This window comes from Gopherus flavomarginatus, chromosome 3, assembly GCF_025201925.1.
Source record: "Gopherus flavomarginatus isolate rGopFla2 chromosome 3, rGopFla2.mat.asm, whole genome shotgun sequence".
Classification (NCBI taxonomy): domain Eukaryota; kingdom Metazoa; phylum Chordata; order Testudines; family Testudinidae; genus Gopherus; species Gopherus flavomarginatus.
Genome location: NC_066619.1, coordinates 6,200,353 through 6,220,247, shown reverse-complemented (window position 1 = coordinate 6,220,247; position 19,895 = coordinate 6,200,353). Strand labels below are relative to the sequence as shown.

Here is a 19,895-nt window from a genome sequence, read left to right as displayed (position 1 = left end):
TATTTTAACATTCAAAAAACAGGACACTCCAGGGGGAGGGAAGCCCCACCCTGCCCCCATCCACTCCTTCTGACTGCCCCCCACAGAAACCCCAACCCCCCTGCTCCCTGATCACCCCCTCCTGGGACCGCTGCCCTCAGGACCCCACCCCCTATCTAAACACCGCTGGTCCCTGTCCCTTGATTGCCCCTTCCCGGGACCCCTGCCCCGAACTGCCCCCCGGGACCCCACCCCCTATCTAAGCACCGCTGCCCCTTGTCCCTTGATTGCCCCTTCCTGGGACCCCTGCCCCTTGGGACCCCACCCCCTATCTAAGCACCGCTGCTCCTTGTTCCCTGATTGCCCCTTCCTGGGACCCCTGTCCCTAACTGCCCCCCAGGACCCCACCCCCTATCTAAGTACCACTGCGCCATGTCCCCTGATTGACCCCTCCCAGGACCCTTGCCCCTAACTGCCCTTTGGGACCCCACCCCCTATCTAAGCCTCCCTTCTCCTTGTCCCCAACTGCCCCCTCCTGAGACCCTCCCAATTTCCCCCTACGATCCCACCCCCTACCTGTCCCCTGACAAACCCCTGGGACTCCCATGCCTATCCAACCGCTGCCTGTCTGCTAACTGCCCCCCTGAACCTCTGACCCATCCAACCCCCCATGCTCCCTGTCCCTTGACTACCCCCCTCCCAGAACCCACTACCCCTTCTCCAACCCTCCAGCCCCCTTACCATGCCACTCAGACCAGCGTGTCTGGCTCCGCGCAGCTCCAGACACGCTGCTGCATAAATGTTGCCATGCTCCCCTGCGGAGCCCATAGCCCCCCCCACCAAACACACACTCAGCACCCGCCTTCCAGATTTGAACACCTCAAAATTCAGGAGTGCTCAAGCTCAGTTTGGGCAGCTGTTACTTCATTTCTCCCAAATCAAATATACTGATCCACTGTAACTTGCTGTAGAAAAAGTAGGATAAAATTGAACAAGAAATGCTTCCCAGTGGTTATTAGGACTGGAATTGGTATTTTCAACAGCCATTGCCTTTTTGTTTGTTTGTTTAAAAGGAAGACAGTGATATTGCGTTGGCAAATTCCCCATAGAAAGAAAGAGTGGAACAAAAGAACAATAAAGGCACCTCAACTTTTCCTCATTTATGGAGGACAGTCTTATAATATGCATCCAGATATCCTCCAATCACACAAGCTGAAAATTGTTCCTCTTTACTGCAGCTCTGTAACCATATGGGAACCAATCCTGTCTGTGTTTTGTGCACATCCAAAATTCCTGCTGAATGACCTGCCCTGGGAGCGAGTTACCAGTGACCCAGAGCTGCGGCGGAAGGAGGGTGCAGGTGAGGGGATGGAGAGCCCAGGGCTGGGGTGGCAGGAGGTGTGAGGGGGGGCACTGGTGAGGGGGAAAAGGGGAGGCCCAGCGCTGGGGCAGCAGGTGGTGTGGGGAGGGGGGAGAGCCCAGGGCTGGGGCAGCAGGGGGGTGGAGGGGGAGGCCTATGGCTGGGATGGGGCCGCCAACATTTTTTTTGCTTGGGGCAGCAAAAAACCTAGAGCCAGCCCTGCTAGCAGCTATGCTTGGGAGGGAGTCTGGGCTCTCCTCCACTGGTCCCCACTTGTGGCTCAGTTCCTCTCTGCACCCCACCCAGAGCTCTGCTCTGTTTCTACTCCAGAGTGAGTGTGGTTTTCTCCATGTGCCTCTCTTTAACTCTCAGAGCTGCAGGGTTCCCTTCTCTCCACTTTTCTCTAGTGCTCTGCTTGGAGTCTTTCACAATCTCAGGGCAGCTCTGTGGCTGAGGGAGAGGCACATGGAGGCCCAATGCTCACAGAATCTGCCCCCTCGCTGGATGGATTCCAAAGTGGCTTTGGCCATGGGGGCTTTGCAGTCACCCTCCAGCTCTCAAACTGAAACAAGAGGAACCAGGGCAGCAGGCAAGAAAACCCCACCCTTCTCTGGAGAAATCTTAGAGCTGGTCTCCTGGCAGTTTCCCCATACAAAATTAACAGAATTAAAGAGGACCTGTAATGGCAAAAGTAGTGGGGCTTGTGACCTGACTGTACTGCTCTCCAATAAATAAAGGCTAGAGGAGTTTTCCGTACCATTGTTCCCATTGGTGCAGCTCTGGTGTAGACCAGCCACTGGTGTCTTAACCACCATGTCACCTCACTCTGCTTGGAGGAGGTCTAAATGGCACTGTGATTAAAATGCCAGCGGCAGCTGGTCTCTGCTTGTGCTCCCATCCTCCCAATGCGACCAAACGAGAAACATTAAAAACTGTCTAGTGTATACAAGGCTTGCAACCCTATGAACAACTGGTAAGTGAGTGACGTTTAATGGCTTGTGCTATACAGGATATCAGACTAGATGATCTAATGGTCTCTCCTGGCCTTAAACTCTATGACTTAAACTCTGAGATCACAAGTACCAAGACATTATCTGAGAGAAGACAGTGGTGTGTGTGGTTTTTTTTAAAATATATTCAGGCAGTTTAAAACTCAGTGGGCCAGATTCATTGATCTGCTCCTGCTGCTTTGCCTAACTCCAGTGATGCAAAGCAGCTGTAGACCTAGCTTAAGATGTGTTTATGGATGCTCCGTTTGGTCAGAATAGCACCCATCAGCAGGAATGCACATATGTAGAACTTTTGGGGAAGGGAGTGAAAACACGCTTTGAGTCTCTGCTTTCCAGGATATAGTTCCCTGTTCTGTAGGTATAACCTGCTTAGAAATACAGAACAGGAATGTTTGACTAATTCTGCCTTTTCTGCATCATTAATGAATTTTACCAGTTCCATCTGGGAACAACAGGCCTATAACATTGCTAGAATTTTGTTGTTGTTGCTGATACATTTAAAAAAATAGGAAAGAGAAGATGGATGAGGTAATATCTTTTATTAGACCAGACTTGAAGAAGAGTTCTGTGTCGTGCAAAAACTTGTCTCTGTCACCAACAGAAGTTGGTCCAATAAAAGATAGTACCTCACTTAACTTGTCTCTTTTATACCCTGGGACCAACATGCCTACAACACTGCAAACAAAATTTAAAAAAATACAAAACAAAACATTATCCCTACCAGCCATGGATTCCCCCCCCCCTCATGTTTTTAGCTTCCCTTCTCAATTTTATACACTAAGTTCTAACTTATATTGATTGCTATCTATTTTCACTTTTTTTTCTATTTGTTATTTACCGTTCTTTATTTCTAATTGCTTCCTCTGCTTTGGCACTGAACTAGAATGTACTTTTAGCTGAAGTTGTCTTTCCTTGATTGTGGACATTTAATATAGTCTTCTAAAAGAACTCCCAGTTTTCAGTCATATTTTTCTATCAATTTTATTCATAACTTTCTTCAGCTTTGGGAAATTAGTCCTTTGGAAGCCCCAAGTGTACATATTACTGGTTGGGACTGTCCTCTATTTACCTATATTGAATGTAATCAGATCATGATCATTTGTCACTAGGCAACTAGCAACTTCCAGTCCAATTATGAACTCATCTTTATGAACTCATCTTTAAGCATAAATAGGTCCACAATAGAGTTACCACATGTTGGGTGCAATATGTTAGAAAAAAAATCTGTCATTTTAATCATTGTAATGATGATTTACTACTTACTGCATGATACTTCCAGCCTATTCCTTTCCACACATTTCAGACAGGTGCTTAAGGAGCAATTTATCCTATTCTCTGGTTTGATTCAGTGGTCCCTAACAGACCCCTCCACCAACCAATACTCCTTCCTGGCCAACGATAGTTAGGACATTGATCCATGTACATTGAAGAAAGGAAAGATGTGGCAAACGGGAGAGACTCAGGAGGAGAGCAACAACAAAAAAAGTTATGAAGAGTTTATAAAACCTGACCTATGAGGAAAGGTTAAAAAGTCTGGCCATGTTTAGTCTTGAGAAAAGAGAACTGAGGAGGGGACCCTGATAGTCTTCAAATATGTTAAGGGTTATGAATAGGACAGTGATCAATTGTCCTCTGTGTCCACTGAAGGTAGGACAATTGGTAATAGGGTTAATCTGCAGCAAGGGAAATTTAGATTAGATATTAGGAAACTCTTTGGAACTACAAGGGTAATTAAGCTAAGGAATAGCTTCCAAGGATGCTGTGGAATCCCTGTCATTGGAGGTTTTTAAGAACAAATTGGGCAAACCTCTGCCAGGCATGGCTTAGGTTTATTTGGTCCTGTTTTGCACTGGGGGCTGGATTTGATGACCTCTCAAGGTCCCTTCCAGCCCTACATTTCTAGGATAGTATGTGGTGGTTCTGGGTTATCAATAATTGTCAAACAGCTAATGATGTCTAATGTGGAGTGCCACCCTCCTTTTGACCCACTCTATCTTCTCATACAGGTTGTAACCAGTGATTTTAACATTCAGATCATGTGATCCACCCCACCTGCTTTCAGTGGTGTCAATTACATCACATTTCTTCTTTTCCATGAGAATTTCCTCTTCCTTCTTACTCAGGCTCTTATCATGGGTATTAAGCTTTGACTAATCTCTACAGATGTGGTGTTGGCTCACTACTGACTCAAAAGGAAGGGTGTCCCCTACTGTGTCACTAGTACCATTTGCTGTAGCACCTTGGATTTTATTTGAGGTTTCCCACGCAAGCACTGATCAGGCATGACCAACCTTGCTTAGCTTTTGAAACTTGATAAGATCACAGGTAAGGTGGAATGGCTGAAGGCAGAATACAGCAGAGGTTGAAGCAGTGGATAGAGATCTGTAGTCAGTGATGTGACGTACAATAATATTATGCTATGCATGAATATGCACCAGATATGTTTAAGAATTTAAAAAGTTTTTGCATAGATAGGAGAGTTGCTTTTAATCCAAGACGTTATCAGATCTGGAAACATGCTGAGTGAGTGAGTTGCTGGTGTATTGATATATACCACATACAGAAAACACCCAAAGCGGCACTTGTATTCCACCTTCAATATCCGTATAATTGTACAGTCTGTGTAAACAATTAACTGATGGTTAATAGGGGAAGGGAGAGTTGGGGTTTCCTGCATGAAATGTACGTTATAAGCCCCACTCCCACCCCAAGTTATAATTCTTCCTCCCACACTCCCTTCCCCCGCATCTCATTCTCCATCAGCTAGCTTGTTGGGAGTATTTAAAAGAAAGAACATAATGGTGACCCTACTGGGTCAAACCAAAGGTCCATCTAGCCCAGTATCCTGTCTTCTGACAGTGGCCAGTGTCAGGTGCCCCAGAGAGAATGAACAGAAAGGTCATCATCAAGTGATCCATCCTGTCACTCATTCCCAGCTTCTGGCAAACAGAGGCTAGGGACACCATTCCTGGCTTAAGGACCTCCTGTCTGGTGAGGGTTTCAGGGTCTGAACAAGAATGACATTACAAGAGCACTCAATGCTCACGCTGCAGCTGATCACCAGCTGTGGGCTCCAGAAAAATGTTTTCTCTGGTAAAATGATGTAAACTTGTGCTGTGACCTCAGTGTATTATATACAGGAACTGGGACTCAGAACAGAGGGGATAGATAGTCAGCACAGCCAAAGAATCCCCAACGCCAAGCACAGAGAAGCAGGAGGGTAGGAGAAGGAGTCTTGCAAGAAACTAAAAACCTGGTCCCTTTCACCTCCAAGCTAGACTAGGCCTGAGAATCCAGAAAGGGCAGAAAATGTTTGAGTATATGCAATTTTCTTTACATGGTGGACAGCATTTGGGGTGCTAAGGATACTAGCAAACGGAGAAGGGGTGGGTCTCTAGAGCAGTGGGGTTTTCAAACTTTTTTCTGGCAACCCAGTTGAAGAAAATTGTTGATCCCACAATCCAACAGAACTGGGGATGAGGGGTTTGGGATGCAGGAGGGGACTTCAGGTTTGGGGTGCTCAGGGCTGGGGCATGGGGTTAGGGTATGGGAGGGGTTCAGAGCTCTGGAATAGGGGCAGGGATGAGGAGTTTGGAGTGCAGGAAGAGGCTCAGGCCTACTCCAGCAGCTCCTGGTCAGCAGCACAGTGAGGGTGCTAAGGCAGGCTTCCTGCCTGTCCTGTCACCGCAGACCACGCTGCGCCCCAGAAGTGGACAGCAGCAGGTCCAGCTCCTAGGCAGAGGAGCACAAGCAGCTCTGTACAGCTCTTGCCTGCAGGCACCACCCCCCACACCCAGCTCCCATTGGCTGGGAGCCAGAGGCAGCATGCAGAGCCCCATGGCACCCCCGCCTAGGAGGCTTTGAAAGGGAGTATTGTCTAGTTGTTAGAGAAGAGGACAGCTGGCAATGATTGATTCTGGAGGACAGTGATTTTTGTAGTGGCATCCCTAATGCACTCCCATCTGATGGCTTCCCCCATGACCAGTGTGAAAGTGAAGCTGGGGGGAGCATTATACTGGCAAACTGTGACATACCCAGGTACAATGTAGACTAATGAGCAGCTGTGCCATCACTGCCCTGCAACCTTGGTGCCTTACAATGCCTTGCTGATGGAGTTCCCACTTGGGTCACTCTCAAACAGCCTTCCCGCATGCAGCCACACCCTGAGCCTCTGTGTGTAACTGCAGCCTGCCAGTCACACTAGGGTTACAGTCTGGTCCTCACCGGCCTTGGTTATACTACAGGGTGACCCCAACACACTCCCAGTCTTAGATTTTCATCCAGAAATGTCTGTCCTGTACTGGCCATCCCTCTCCCAGACAATACGAGTTTATATAAAGTCTGTTATTTCTTTAATAGAAATAATATGTATATCCCATGCCACTCCAAATGGAGTTTCCCAAACACTTCCATTTCAGCCCCCTGGATGAGATAAAACAATAAAACAAGTTTATTAACTACAAAGAGAGAGATTTTAAGTGAGTACAAGTAACGAGGCATAAAAGTCAGAAATGGTTACAAGAAAAATAAAGATAAGACATTTATTAATATCTAATTTAACAAACTATATCAGATTCAAGCAAAGTTTCTCACCATAGGCTTTCAGCAGTCTTGCTAACCAAACTTCTTAGGTCAGGACCCTTTCTCCCAGAATCCAATGCATGCTTCCTTTGTGCTTTCTGATGCAGTGAATCGATAGGCATAGAGTGTGTTGGGGAGGGTATCCTTTGTGGTGTTTGTCCCTCCTTTGTACTGTTCAGTCCCCCTCTTGAAAAACATTTCCAGTTGGATACCAGGAGACAAAAAGTCTATGGAGAAAGAAGTGCCCTGCTGTTTTTCCCTCAGTTGTTTGAGCTTCCTTTGTTCCCCTTCCTGTTTAATGATTCTGTTTACTGCTTAAATGCAAATTAAGCAGAGCACACATTCCTTTGTTTAGGACAGACCTATTTGCCAATTCCAGCTTGGAATATGTTTTAACAACACCATACAGTGGAATCTTATAATTTCACATACAAAATTGCCACATGTATATTATTAGGACAATACTCATCAGTAAATTATGAGTTTTCAAATGACACCTTGTGTCAAGGCTGATTCTTCAGTCTGGCACTTTGAGTGCAGAAGGTGGGGGCCCGCAAGGATTCTAAAAATTAATCCTGGCCACTCCAGGCTTGTATTAAACTCCCAAGGTTACAGCTTCTCTCTGAGCTTGGATGGATAGATGCTGCCACCACCCCAGTGCAAAAATCCCTTTGAGAACCCAGGAAGGTACACTTGGGAATTCCTTCCTGTGAGGTACCTCAAGCCCTTTCACACACGCCCTCCAAGGAAGAGCTGAGAAAGAAAACAAAGGAAACCAGCTGTTGCCACCAGCTAATTAAACAACCTGTGCACAAACCTCTTAGGACACGAAATCCAATCCTGTTCTTTTAAAAGGTAAATTTTATTAAAAACAAAAAGAAAGAAAATACATTTGAAAACTCAGACTATTGCTAGATTTAAAAAAAAACACAAGGATTAGCATCAAAAATAACATTCTTGAGGTCCAGCTTAAAGGTTACAAGTAAACAAAAGCATTTGCGGTTAGACCAGAGGAGTCCACAAGCCATAAAGAAATAAAGAGAGAGAAACCTAATTTTGTCTTCCTAGACATTTCCTCATCTGCTTACATCTCTGGGGTTCCAAATGAGTAGTTTCTAGGTAGGATTTGATGATTTTTCATACCTGACCCAAGCTCTTACAGCATAGTTTTAGCCCTGTCTGTGCTCCTCGGGAAAACAACACAGACAGACTAAGGGGAAGTTTTTTCCCAGTTTTAAAAAATTCTAGCCTTCCCATTGGCTCTTTTTGCCAGGTGCCCACTCCCTTCCTTTTACCTATGCAGGGAGACTTTTTAACCCTTCACAGGTAAAGCAAGTAGAGAACAACTACTAAGAAAGATTTTATAGCTAACTGGCTGGCTGGGTGTCCATAAAAGGGAGCTACACCCCCCTCCCCCTATTCATTTATCACACCTTGCAAGGTGTACTTTGTACAAAGATTATTTCAACAGTGTGTAGGGTGTGAATACAGAGGGTACATTCTGCCACACAACTTTAATGAGAGGGGGTAGAAGAAGAGGGACAGACTCAGGTGGAATTTATATAAAGGGGATCTTTACTGAGGCTGCTGGATGCTGGCAGACCCTGTGGTTGACGTGAATGCTCTCATTTCCACCGCTTGTACTGTCTAGTGCAAGGGTCGGCAATCTTTCAGAAGTGGTGCGCCAAGTTTTCATTTATTCACTCTGATTTAAGGTTTCGCATGCCAGTAATACATTAACATTTTTAGAAGGTCTCTGTCTATTAATCTATAATATATAGCTAAACTATTGTTGTATGTAAAGTAAATAAGATTTTTAAAATGTTTAAGAAGCTTCATTTAAAATCAAATTGAAATGCAGAGCCCCCCAGACCGGTGGCCAGGACCCGGGCAGTGTGAGTGCCACTGAAAATCAGCTCATATGCTGCCTTCGGCACTCGTGCCATAGGTTGCCTACCCCTGGTCTAGTGGTTCTACACAGGGTCTCGCTGGGTCCCAGCCTAGCCATCATGATGCCCAATATAATCAAACTTCACTAGCTTAAATAAATCAAAAATCTAGAAGATTTTCCTTGGCTTCATTGAAAAAGGCTAAGGCAGAGAGATTCCAGTAGAAAACAGAGAGTCCCAGCAAGGGAAAAACAACTGCAGAAAGTGCCATGTGCAAGCAGCAGATAGAGTGGCTTCAGCACAGCAACTGTGGGCATGTGTCCCAAGACCTGCAGGGAAGATCAAGAAAGCAGCTGCACCAAGATAAGCCTTGACAGAGGTGGAAGGAGGAGGGCGGCGATGCGAGGGGCAAATCCAAGAGCCTTGTGGCCTCTGCTGGAGGCTGGTTTGCACTCAAACCTCACAAGGTCCACATTGAACCCTTTCTCCCCTTTTGGAGCAGTGCACTCAGACTCGGTGGTGCAGCCCTTCCTTGCAGTTTTTAGGGGTAGTATGCCTGCAGAGAGGAAGAAGCACATACCAGGCATCAGGGGAGCTCTGGCTCTTCCTGTCACTAGTCAGTCCCAATAGCACTACCCTCGTGAGGCTATCGAGGTTGTTTTAGACTCCCTGTCCTTCTCTGATCATCCTCCCTGTCCCCCCATTTCCAGTCACTGGCAGGACACTCAGTGTCAGCTTCTCTGCTAGGCAGGAAAGTGTCTGTCAGGTCACTTTCCCTGAAAGCCTTTAGATGTTTCTTTTAAAATTTATTTAAAGAGGCAATTGGATTGACCTGAAATAATGGGGGCGAATTGGGCTTTGGCTTCCTCCTCCTCCTCCCACCCCGCTTTCTGATGAATAAAGGATGGGAAGCTTTTTTGATTTTCCCCCTAATATGGGGATTTTTCTACTTGTTTATTTCATTAGAAATCCGGATTTTTTTTCTACTCTGGAAGTCTCTATGGCCAGCTGGAGAACTGACAGTATTGTTGTGTCAGAGAAATTATGCATGTAATTATGTATCTGAATACATGAGTGATGTTTATTCAGACTGGGAGTCACCTGGTGGCTCTGTTACACACAGTGTAGCAAGTCCTTTTTCTTAGCGTGCAAGCATGCTTCAGTCTGACAAAATGCTGGGTGGTTGTTAGCTTGTGGGGCAGGTGTTTTTTTGGTGGAGTAGGGGCTGTTGCAAGCAGCAGGAAAGTTAGCTCTCTGTCTTAATCTCTCTATCTAGAACCAATACTTGATGCACTGCTTCCTGGGAATCGGGCTTTGGTTTGGGGGCTGAGATTTCTGAAAGAGAGGGTTATTTGCATGTTGCTTGCAATCATCTCTGTTCAAGGACTGATGTATATAGTGTAAATAAACAAGTTACACTCAGAAAATACTCAGACTCCATAACACTGATTTCTTTTCCAAGGGGAAACCAGCCTGCTTCCGATCAGCAGAGAGGGCACACTGGTTACATTTTTTTTTAATTCAGGAAAAATGGAATTACCGGACCAGATCAGATTAGGGGTCCATCTAATCCAGTATCCTGCCACCAACAATGAACAGTAACGTATGTTTCAAAGGAAGATTATGGTTATACATACCTGAACAGTCACCTGTCCAGAGGGGAAGTTTCTTCCTAATCTCCATTTAGATAGTAGCTGTCTTGGACTCAGAAGCAGGAGGGCTTATATCTTATCTAACATAAGTGTAGATGTTCTGATCCGTACTTATTAATTTTCTAAATGTTTGATTCTTTTATGAAGCCTGCTAAGATCTTGGCTTCAGTAATGTTCTGTGGCAATGAATTCCACAGGTTAACTATACACAACATGGAAAGGGAAAGACACATTCCTTTGAACCAGTTTCCTATTTGTTCCCGTTCAGTGTCATTGACATTTCTTTTGCTTTTTTTTAATTTGCTTTCTCTCATTTCTCTTTGAAGCATTTCATAGAATGGGGTTTGCGAAAGTAACCAAAATATAACAGGAAAAAATAAATAAGTTACCAATGGTTATTTTCCCAGCCATATCAAGACACTGGGTCTGGGCTCCGGTACAACGCACAATGTCTTCACTGCACTGGTAAGAATTCTCAGTGTAGCATGCTGGGCACTGCAGGCCATTGGGCACGGTGTTCATTGGTGGCACTGGGAACAATCAGAAGGATCACAGTCAGCTTTGGCAATGTTAGCAGGAACAGTTGGCATTGAGGGTGCGGGAGCTTGGTAGCAAATCATCAAATGGCCCTTTAAATCCTCCCACTGCAGGGGACTAGAGTTCTAGCTCAGGAGATACCACGGGCAGTTGAGTCTTGTCTCTACTGACATGAGAGTTTTCTCGAGTGAAGTCTTCTCCCATATAGAATCTGGTTAGTAGGAACTCACAGGCCTATCCATTTTACTTCTCCTCTCCACCCCAGCAGGGAGTTATTCAGTGCAAGGCCTGTTGTGACAACTGGTCTGTAACTTTTACCATGGAAAATGGGTCAAGTTATTTTCAATGAAATAGGTGCAAGAGAACCAGACAGAGAGACTAGATTAGTCTGAACCAGAAGTCACATTGATATAATTCAAGGACTATGTTGAAATCATGCTCTGTAAACACAAAAGACTTGGAAGCAGAAGTTAATGAAACAAAATTGGTGTGTCAGCTATTAGGCCTAATTAGTGGACAAAATAACAAGGGGATGGGCTGTTCCATCCATCCCTCCCTTTCGGGGGGGAGCAGAACACTCGAAAGAACAGACAGAGGCTACTGAAGTGAGCTTCACCATCCTGGCTGCCACCCCTGCCCCCATGCCTGTTTCCTGGCCTTTGTCATCCTGCTCCTGACAGGTGTCCTGACCACACTGGGCCAAAGAGAGGGATCCAGATGACATCACAACCTTTCCTGGCTCCAACTGAATCCAAAATGCAATCTAGAGTGACAGTTATTTACCCTTAGAGACTAAACAAGGGGTTTTTTCCTCCTAAAGACTCTCACCAGCTAAACGAAAAGGGCGTGAAAATGAAAGCCTGATTTCGTACTTTCCATTGCAGAGGCTTTCACTGCCTTTCCTTCTTTTCTGTTTCTTTAATCAAAGGATGTTTCGTGGTGTGTTTGCCATGGTGCTAAGCAGGCTGAGGTCTCTGTGTACCAAACCCCAAACCTTGTTTAACACGGTTTAATGTTGGACAGCGACTGGGTTATCTCACCACCCTTGGTCATATATTCCGACTCACTTAATACAACGGGCCCCCTTCAGGGCAAGTGGCTATTCTCAGGGATCGAGGCTTATTCAGTCCAGTGCTCGCTGCATGTTCTCTGGGACTCCATGTTATTCATTAGAGCACCCCTGCAAAGCAGGTGAAATCTCCTACTGAAATATCACCTCATTCTTAATCTCTCATAACAGCTTAGAGAGCAGCAGGGCCGCCCCTGGCGCGGTCTGGGTGAATTCCCAGCTTGGTGCAAACTTGGGCGAGAGAGCAGGACTCTCACTGTAAGCCTAGGATGGGAAGAGGAAAGGAGAGGAGAGCACATGTTGTAGATACGTACATGGGTCAGATGCTGTTTTACAGGCTTCTCCCACACAGCAGGTGATTCCACTCCTTTGTGTTCGTCCATTCCCAAAGTTCACACTAATGGGGTCTGTTCGGCAACTGTTGGAGTGCAGGCAGGACTTTTGGGTTATCACAATCCTCTTTGATTCTATAAGAAAGAAAAAGTGGAGTTATGAACAAAACAGGCCCACTGTGATGCTTTGAGGTCCCCCAGAGCAGTGAGGGGTTCTCTCACCGCCTGTCTTGTAACTTTGGGTGCCTGACCGCTACAAGCGTAAAGGTCTTACCCAGCCTAGTTACTCCTGCCAGGGTGACCCCACCAGCCCTTCTGGGCCCGAGACTCCACAAATCTGGCTTCCCACCCCTCCCGAGTTCTTAACTACTGGACACTCAGACTTTCCCAACTCTGTTCGTTGGCCCCCGGAAGAAGTGAAACCTGCCCCTGGTTATCAGTTCATTTTGGCAAACACACTCCACACAGTTTGCACACTAGAGACCTGCTTGGGGTAAAAATCAGAAAGAAGTTTATGTTATAGACAAATCACAGATTCAAAGGTGAAATAGGAAGAAGAAGCAAACACAGACAAGTGACACAGAAAATAAACATAAATATGCAACTTCAGGCTTTACACTTCGACATTAGCTAAATTCTCTTTACTAATAGAAGTTACCTTTGAACAGTTTCCCAGCAAATCCCCTGCCAGAGAGGGGATCCAGTGTGCTAGACAGACAGCCCCATGCCTGAGACTGTCCCTCGGTTCTGGATACCTTTCACTTCAAATCCTGTTCCTTTCCCTTTTAAGAGGGTCTGCAGGGGGGTTTCCTTTCTCTCAATTCATGGCTATTCAGAGCATTGCAGGTGCGGGGGGATTCCCTTTCAATTTGACATTTAGGGTGTCTCAGTCAACTGTAATAGTCCATAATTTGTCTTTTCATGAGTCATTACTTGGGACTGGTTTTGTGAAAACTCTTGGCTTGGAAGGAGCCCCTCACTGCTGTGAGGTGTATTTAAAATTATAGCACAGGGCAATGAGCATACTGTGCTGTATACAGAAATACAAAGATTCATACCCACAGTCTATATACGTGTCTCATGAGGACCATCAAGTTCAGAACATTACAAGCTTTCATAAAAGATCTTATCTGACATATTTTTATGCACAATAACATGATATACTACTGGTTGATTCAATTGCTTACTCTTTGGGGTTCAGATTCCCACACCCTATTCTCTCATTAGAGTGTCTGGACCATGACTGTCACAGCCAGCACCAAGGGGCATTCCTTCCTGCAGTGACTTCTTCGCTCCCTCTCTTCCGCATCCCCCTCCCCCCAATCATCACACAGCATGGCCTTCCCGGCTTGGGGACAGCAAAATCATCCTGCAGGTTGTGCTGATGGGGGCAAGGCGATTACCATGGCGAAATGGATCAGCCGTCATCACATCTCAGACACTAGGGAGGAATTTCATGCCTCCCCACCCCCATACTGTAATATTTACATGAGGAGCAGCTTGTCGCCACCAAGTTTCACCACAGCTGTACCCCAGCAGGAACACCCTGTTCTTGGGACTGTTTAGTAAACAGTTGTTACCCACTGGTCCATGGTAGGCTGCGTGCCCATCTCTACCCACTCCATGCATGTTACAGCCCTGAGCTACCGAGAGCCTCATTTCAGCTCTAGAGACTTGTGCTGTTAGTTCCGGAGGTCCTCAATTCACTATTGGGCTCCTCAGTCGAGCAGAGAAATGTATTACATGATCAAATGGCTGTAAGTTGAAGCTAGACAAATTCAGACTGGAAATAAGGCATAAATTGTGAGTAATTTACCCACGGTCATAGTAGATTCTCCATCACTGACAATTTTAAAATCAAGTTTGGATATTTTGGTAAAAGATCTGCTCCAGGAATTGTTTGGGGGAAAGTTCTCTGGCCTGCATTCTATAGGAGATCCCGACTGGATGGTCGCAGTGTCCCTTCTGCCCTTGAAAATTGTGAATCCCTGGTGTACTGGCCAAGAGGGAGACCAGCTTTACCCCTGTGCCCTATAATGTCTTAATAAGGATGCTCAGAAGTGGGGGAGCTTATCTATCTACATCCCTAGACTCACTGATGCTGATCTGTCTTTAACACTAGATGCTAGTATAGTGCTGGCTATCTATCAATCAGGGCTGGGTCACAGGCAGACTCTGGACATCAAGTGAGCTGCTCTGTATCAGGACTGGAGGTCAAGATCAATCCAGGGCCAGGCCAGCTCAAAACCAAGTCAGAGTCCATTAAAAACTGAGAGTGTGAGGCAAGAATCAGGGTAGGGCTGGCTAGGGGCTTTCACCAAGGTCAGCAAAGGTCTTAAGCTATGGACCGTAAAACAGGACCAGGGTCAACTAGGTTAGGAGTCAGGAGTCTGGGATCAAGGCAAGACACTGCGAAGTTTGGCGAAGTGTGATCTAAGACAGAAGCACACTATTGATCTGCATTGCTCAGATAACTTTCAGAAACGGCTTCCTGGTTTATTGGGGAGTGCCAGGGAATCATGGAGGGCTGCTGCTTGTGCCTCTTCGGACAGGACTGCCTGTGGGGCTTCATGTCTCAGGACCTCAGGATGGCACCCCAGATAGCAGCAAGGAAGCAGTGTCTCCCTGAGCCCCCGGTTCCAGACCGGTGGGTTCTTCTGCAGTCTGTCTGTCCATGTTTCTATACCAGGCTCCTGAGTCTAGCACCCTCCCACAGTAACAGGCTATGGGAGCCCTCTGGTATCTAACACTGCCTGCGTTAAAGGTGAATCTCACTCACACAATTGGGCTGTGTCCAGAATGTCGACGCAGGTGCCTTGAGGGGATGACAGGGTGACTTAGGGATGGGGGATGTTGATAAGTGGGAAGGGATGCACTTCGGGCAAAGCTACAGTGCTGGGGTCTTAAATCTGGATGCTCAAACAGGTGCCCTGGAGAATCAAATTGGTGTTTATGTCCCTCCCCTCCAAGTTTGAAAACTGGGCCCTCGCATTGTTTGTTGCCAGGTAGGAAACACTGCTTGGCTTAATAATAATACTTGTGTTTTTCATCCAGAGAGATCAACCTGCTTCACAAGTATCATGTCCCACCCTTTGACTGATGGGAAACTGAGGCATAGAGAGGGCACATAACTCAGCCGGGGTAACCCAGCCAGTCAGTGCCAGAGACAGGAATAGAACCCGGGAGTCCTGTCTCCCAGCTCTGTCCACTGCACCACTCTGGTTTACGCTCTCTCTTACCTACCTTGTACAGCTTCGTGCTTTACGATGCCACAGGTATCTTTGCCAGGATCGCAGGTTTCCATGGGGCCGGAACAGCTCTCCCCTATTTCATGGCAAACCTCACACTGAAGAGAGCTCCCTAGGGAAGGAAAGGGAACACACTTTGTCTTAGCGGGAGCTGTGAATGTTTCTCACTTCTCCTTTCAAGCTTCCTCTTCTTCAGCAGCAGACATCCTCTCATTTTCCTCTTGTATCCGCTGACTTGTGTGACTAAACCGCAACGATCTGGGGAACAGCCACCAATACTGCTGGGGCTTGTATGTCCTGAGGGATCAGGATCACCTTACAGCTGCTATGGAGCCCTGGGGGATAGGACTCCCCGATTCTTCTAGTCCAGGGATGGCACTAATGCATGATGCAGCTCTCCAGTTCCCCACTCGTGCCTCGTGCCCTCTCTGCTTGAATCTCCCTGGAGAGATTACCCTGCAGCTAGAACCTCTTTACTAATGTCTAGCTGCCATTTTCTCCCATTTAGGTCCTGACCCCTACATCTTCTCATCAGGCCCTGACACCTCAAGGTGCATTTGAAAGCAAAATGAGCATCGGGCATGAAGGATGAACCCAGCTAACCCCAAACCTCATTCATCCCAATGCAAGGCAGAAGGGACAAAGCCACAGGGGTCAGGGATATTTCGAACCTGGATGGGAAGACACCCAACTGCAGAACAGCAGTTTCAGGGCCGGTTCTACACTTTGGACTGCAACAGGGTCAAGGTCAACAGTCCCAAAATCAGGGGACTCACCTGCATCTATGAAAGCCAAGAGGATGCAGAGGGTGAAGGAAACCTTCATGATGACAGGGAGAGCACAGGCTGCGATGGGAATACAGCTGCTGAATTTTCAGCTCTGAGACTGCAAACGCTCCAAAAGGGGCTTTTATAGACTGGACTGAACAGCGATGTTAGCGGAAGATCACAAATGAAATTCGGGGAATAAGGGAAGTTAAGCTAAGTGCCTTCACACACCCTGCTGAAGACTCCCAGGGACTGTGGGCTGGGTAACTGTTATGGACCTACTGGAAGAGGCTACATAGTTAAGGGTGCATTGTTTCTTACTTTGTTTAATTTAAAGCAGGGATTCAGCCTCTTCATTTCACATGAAGAATATTGTGTATCATCCCCAAACTTACAGCACACATCCTATGAGAAAAGACTCCATTTTCAGAAGACTTTCAAATACATCCGTTGATTGGATTATGAGACAGCTTGAATTAAAATTGGATCAGTTAAAAAAATGTTCACTCTGAATCTCATCATGCTTTTTCAGATGCCCCTAGCTAAGAAACACCTTGTAATTAATCCATCCTACCTTCCCTATAGTTATCTCTGGGAACTGCACACTTGCAGACAAGGCAGACACCTCTATTGAAGTGGAGAAATCACAGGGGTTGCTGGAGTCAACTGAGGGATCCACTTCACTCCATTATCCTGTCTGACATTTATCAGATGCTAAATCCCGTAGTGGATAATTATGTAACAGCCATCAAGTAGAGGGCATCTCTTCCTAAGCTGTGGAACAATTGCTTTTCTTTTGTAGCAGGATCATTGCTATTTATTGCTTTGTTACGGTCCTGGCTGTGTAATGGCCCTGTAACGCAAACACCCCTGTCAGTATAACTGCACACCAGCACCACTCCTACCTGCTGTTACTTGCCTGCCCAAAAGAAGGATAGAATGACGCCGCTTATGCTTTGCTACGGGAGATGTGTCATCAGCTTGCTGCAGTGCCAAGTTTACAGAGCAACACTGGCCTTCTCTTCAATTACACCAGGACTGACAGTCCTCTCCCTTTCTACCAGCATGTCAAAGCAAATGCAATTACCCCAGTCTCAAGGAAGGACTTAGACATTTGCAGTGAGTAAACACAAGGTTCGCTGGGGCTAAGAGGCACGTGATTGCCATTTAAATACCTCTCTTTCTCTTCATAGGTATTGCTAGCCTGGATCAAAACTGTGGTCCACCTTGTCTGGCTTCTGGCTTCCAGCAGTGGCCAGCACCAGCCACTTCAAGGGGAGGTTCAAGGAACCCAACAATAGGCACCTATGGGATAATCTCTAAATGGAAAAGTTTCCTCCTAACTTCAAGGAATCTGCTCACACCCAACACCAGCCAAAATTGATCACTTTGGCAATGCAGCTCTGTCTGCTGAATACCTAGGCAGAGTAGGCGTGTTTACACAAACACAGTCCAGTCCTGAAGTCCCCCCCAGCTCATCACTAGATGTCGGGGAGAACTCAGTCAGACCCTGCTTTACATGCCCTATGCCTTGGCCCCTGGTCCAGGTGGCGCACCTGAAGGGATGAGACAGGAGGTTCAGACTGCGGGCCCATTCAAAGGGCACCCTGTCACTGGTGCTGTCGCCAGGGTGAGACATCAGATCATTGTCTGTCTCACTTGTCATTCGAGATCTCACAGCACTTCTCTGCAAGAACAGAGCAGTTAGACACAGCATCTTGGCCAAACCCCAGCCCTTAACTTAGCCTTGGACATTATGTTCTTCCTCACCTCCTATCCCCAATGGCAGTGTGTGCTGTTAAATAAACTCTAGCCATCTGCCCCAGAGCTGCTGCATTTCACTGGTGGGAGAGGTCTTTTCTGTAATGTACAATAATTTGGAACTGGGTTTCTGTGGTTTGGAAAATGCCTGGAGATGTGTGAATGAAAGAAGCCAGGGGGCATACGAGTCAGTCTTTGTTATCATTCCATCTTGGACCTCTCTACCATGAGGATCAAAAGGGGCCAGTTTTGATGGCAGTTTTCTGTGTTATTCTTAAATGTCTTAATGGGCTTGTTGTATTAACTTTGATGCACTATATGGACCCAAAGAGTCAAAGGTGTTAACATGACCCTGTTACCATCCAACATTAAACAGTGTTAAACAAGGTTTGGGGTTTGCTACCCAGCGATCTCAGCTGCTTAGCACCATGGCCAACACAGCAGGAAACATCCTTTTAACCTTTTATTAAAGATACAGAAAAGAAGGAAAACCAGTTAAAGCATTTGACAAGTAAGAGACTAAGTAAATCTTTCATTTTAACAACTTTCCTTGTTCTCCTTCCTTTTAGCTGAAGAGATTCTTTAGAAGGAAAAACCCCTTGTTTGACAGTTTTAGATGGGAGTGACTGTCTTTTGCTGAGGAAATGAGAAACAATAAGTTGAGCTATGCTGGAGCTCTTATTATTAGAATCATTGAATCACAGAACTGGAAGGGACCTTGAGAGGTCGTCTAGTCCAGTCCCCTGCACTCAAGGCAGGACTAAGTATTATCAGACCATCCTTGACAGGTGTTTGTCAACCTGCTCTTAAAAATCCCCAATGATGGAGAATCCACAACGTCCTTATTGCTGTTGTTAAAGTCTGGGCCTGTTTCCTAGAGGCAGAACGAGACAAACGCACACAAGAGAGGAGAGAAAAGAGCAAGATAGAAAAGGCAGCTAGTGTCTCTGGTGCTGACTCTCACTTGCAACCTCACCACTGGAAAACCACAAGCCCAGCACACGGTCTGATCAGCCACTGCAAGACCTGTCAAACTTGTACCAGCATTGGGCTTCTTAAGGCATTGTTTTTAGCTGCTTCTTTCTGGGCACAGCAGTGTTGTAAAATATACAGTCGTGGCTGGCTGAGCCAGACCTTATTAGATAGAGGGCAAAAGGAGAAGGATAGGAAAGAGAAGTAATCGGGTGGGGAAGGAAAAGAACATATAGGTGTGGGCGGGGGGTGATCAGGATTTAGCCGGAACCAGTGGAGGTGAGGATGTCATCTGTGTCCCTCTTTCTGGCCCTGTCTGGTCAGAACATCTCTCAGGATCATAACAATGAAGGCACAGTGGTGTCATGCTGGATCCCAGGAGACAGTGGGGGGTGGTATCCATGCTGGTGAAGTTTGCTCTTTCCACTTTGTTTAGTCAGCAAGAAGTCACATGCATCTTTCTGTGTTCCCCCCCACTACCAGCCCCACTAGAATGAGAGCTCCACTTGTTTTCCACCATTAATGCACCTCTCATCCCGGTGTTCCTGCACTGGAGGACTGGGGAGAGCTTGGCACACAGATCCAGGAGCGTTCTGCAGTCACTGCTTATTGTCCCAAACCTGCATTACAATGTGGTCCCACCAGTCAGTGCTTGTTTCTTGGCCCCAGAAGTGGTGCTCTGCCATCTGCAGCTTCTCCGTGAACACCATCAACAACCTTGAATTGATTTTCGCTATG

General features: G+C 46.4%; 1 protein-coding gene across 1 annotated transcript; it reads right to left on the bottom strand.

Moving 5' to 3' along the window:
• Positions 1-9,075: 9,075 nt before the first annotated feature.
• On the bottom strand, positions 9,076-17,433 carry LOC127046538 (phospholipase A2 inhibitor NAI-like). Its single transcript, XM_050943708.1, has 6 exons — positions 16,999-17,433; positions 16,434-16,829; positions 15,653-15,769; positions 12,392-12,544; positions 10,861-11,001; positions 9,076-9,375 (listed from the first exon to the last, which is right to left on the bottom strand). Exons 2-6 carry the CDS (start codon positions 16,480-16,482, stop codon positions 9,161-9,163), a joined length of 675 nt encoding a protein of 224 aa, XP_050799665.1. The 5' UTR covers positions 16,483-16,829; positions 16,999-17,433; the 3' UTR covers positions 9,076-9,160.
• Between the last annotated feature and the right edge of the window lie 2,462 nt (positions 17,434-19,895).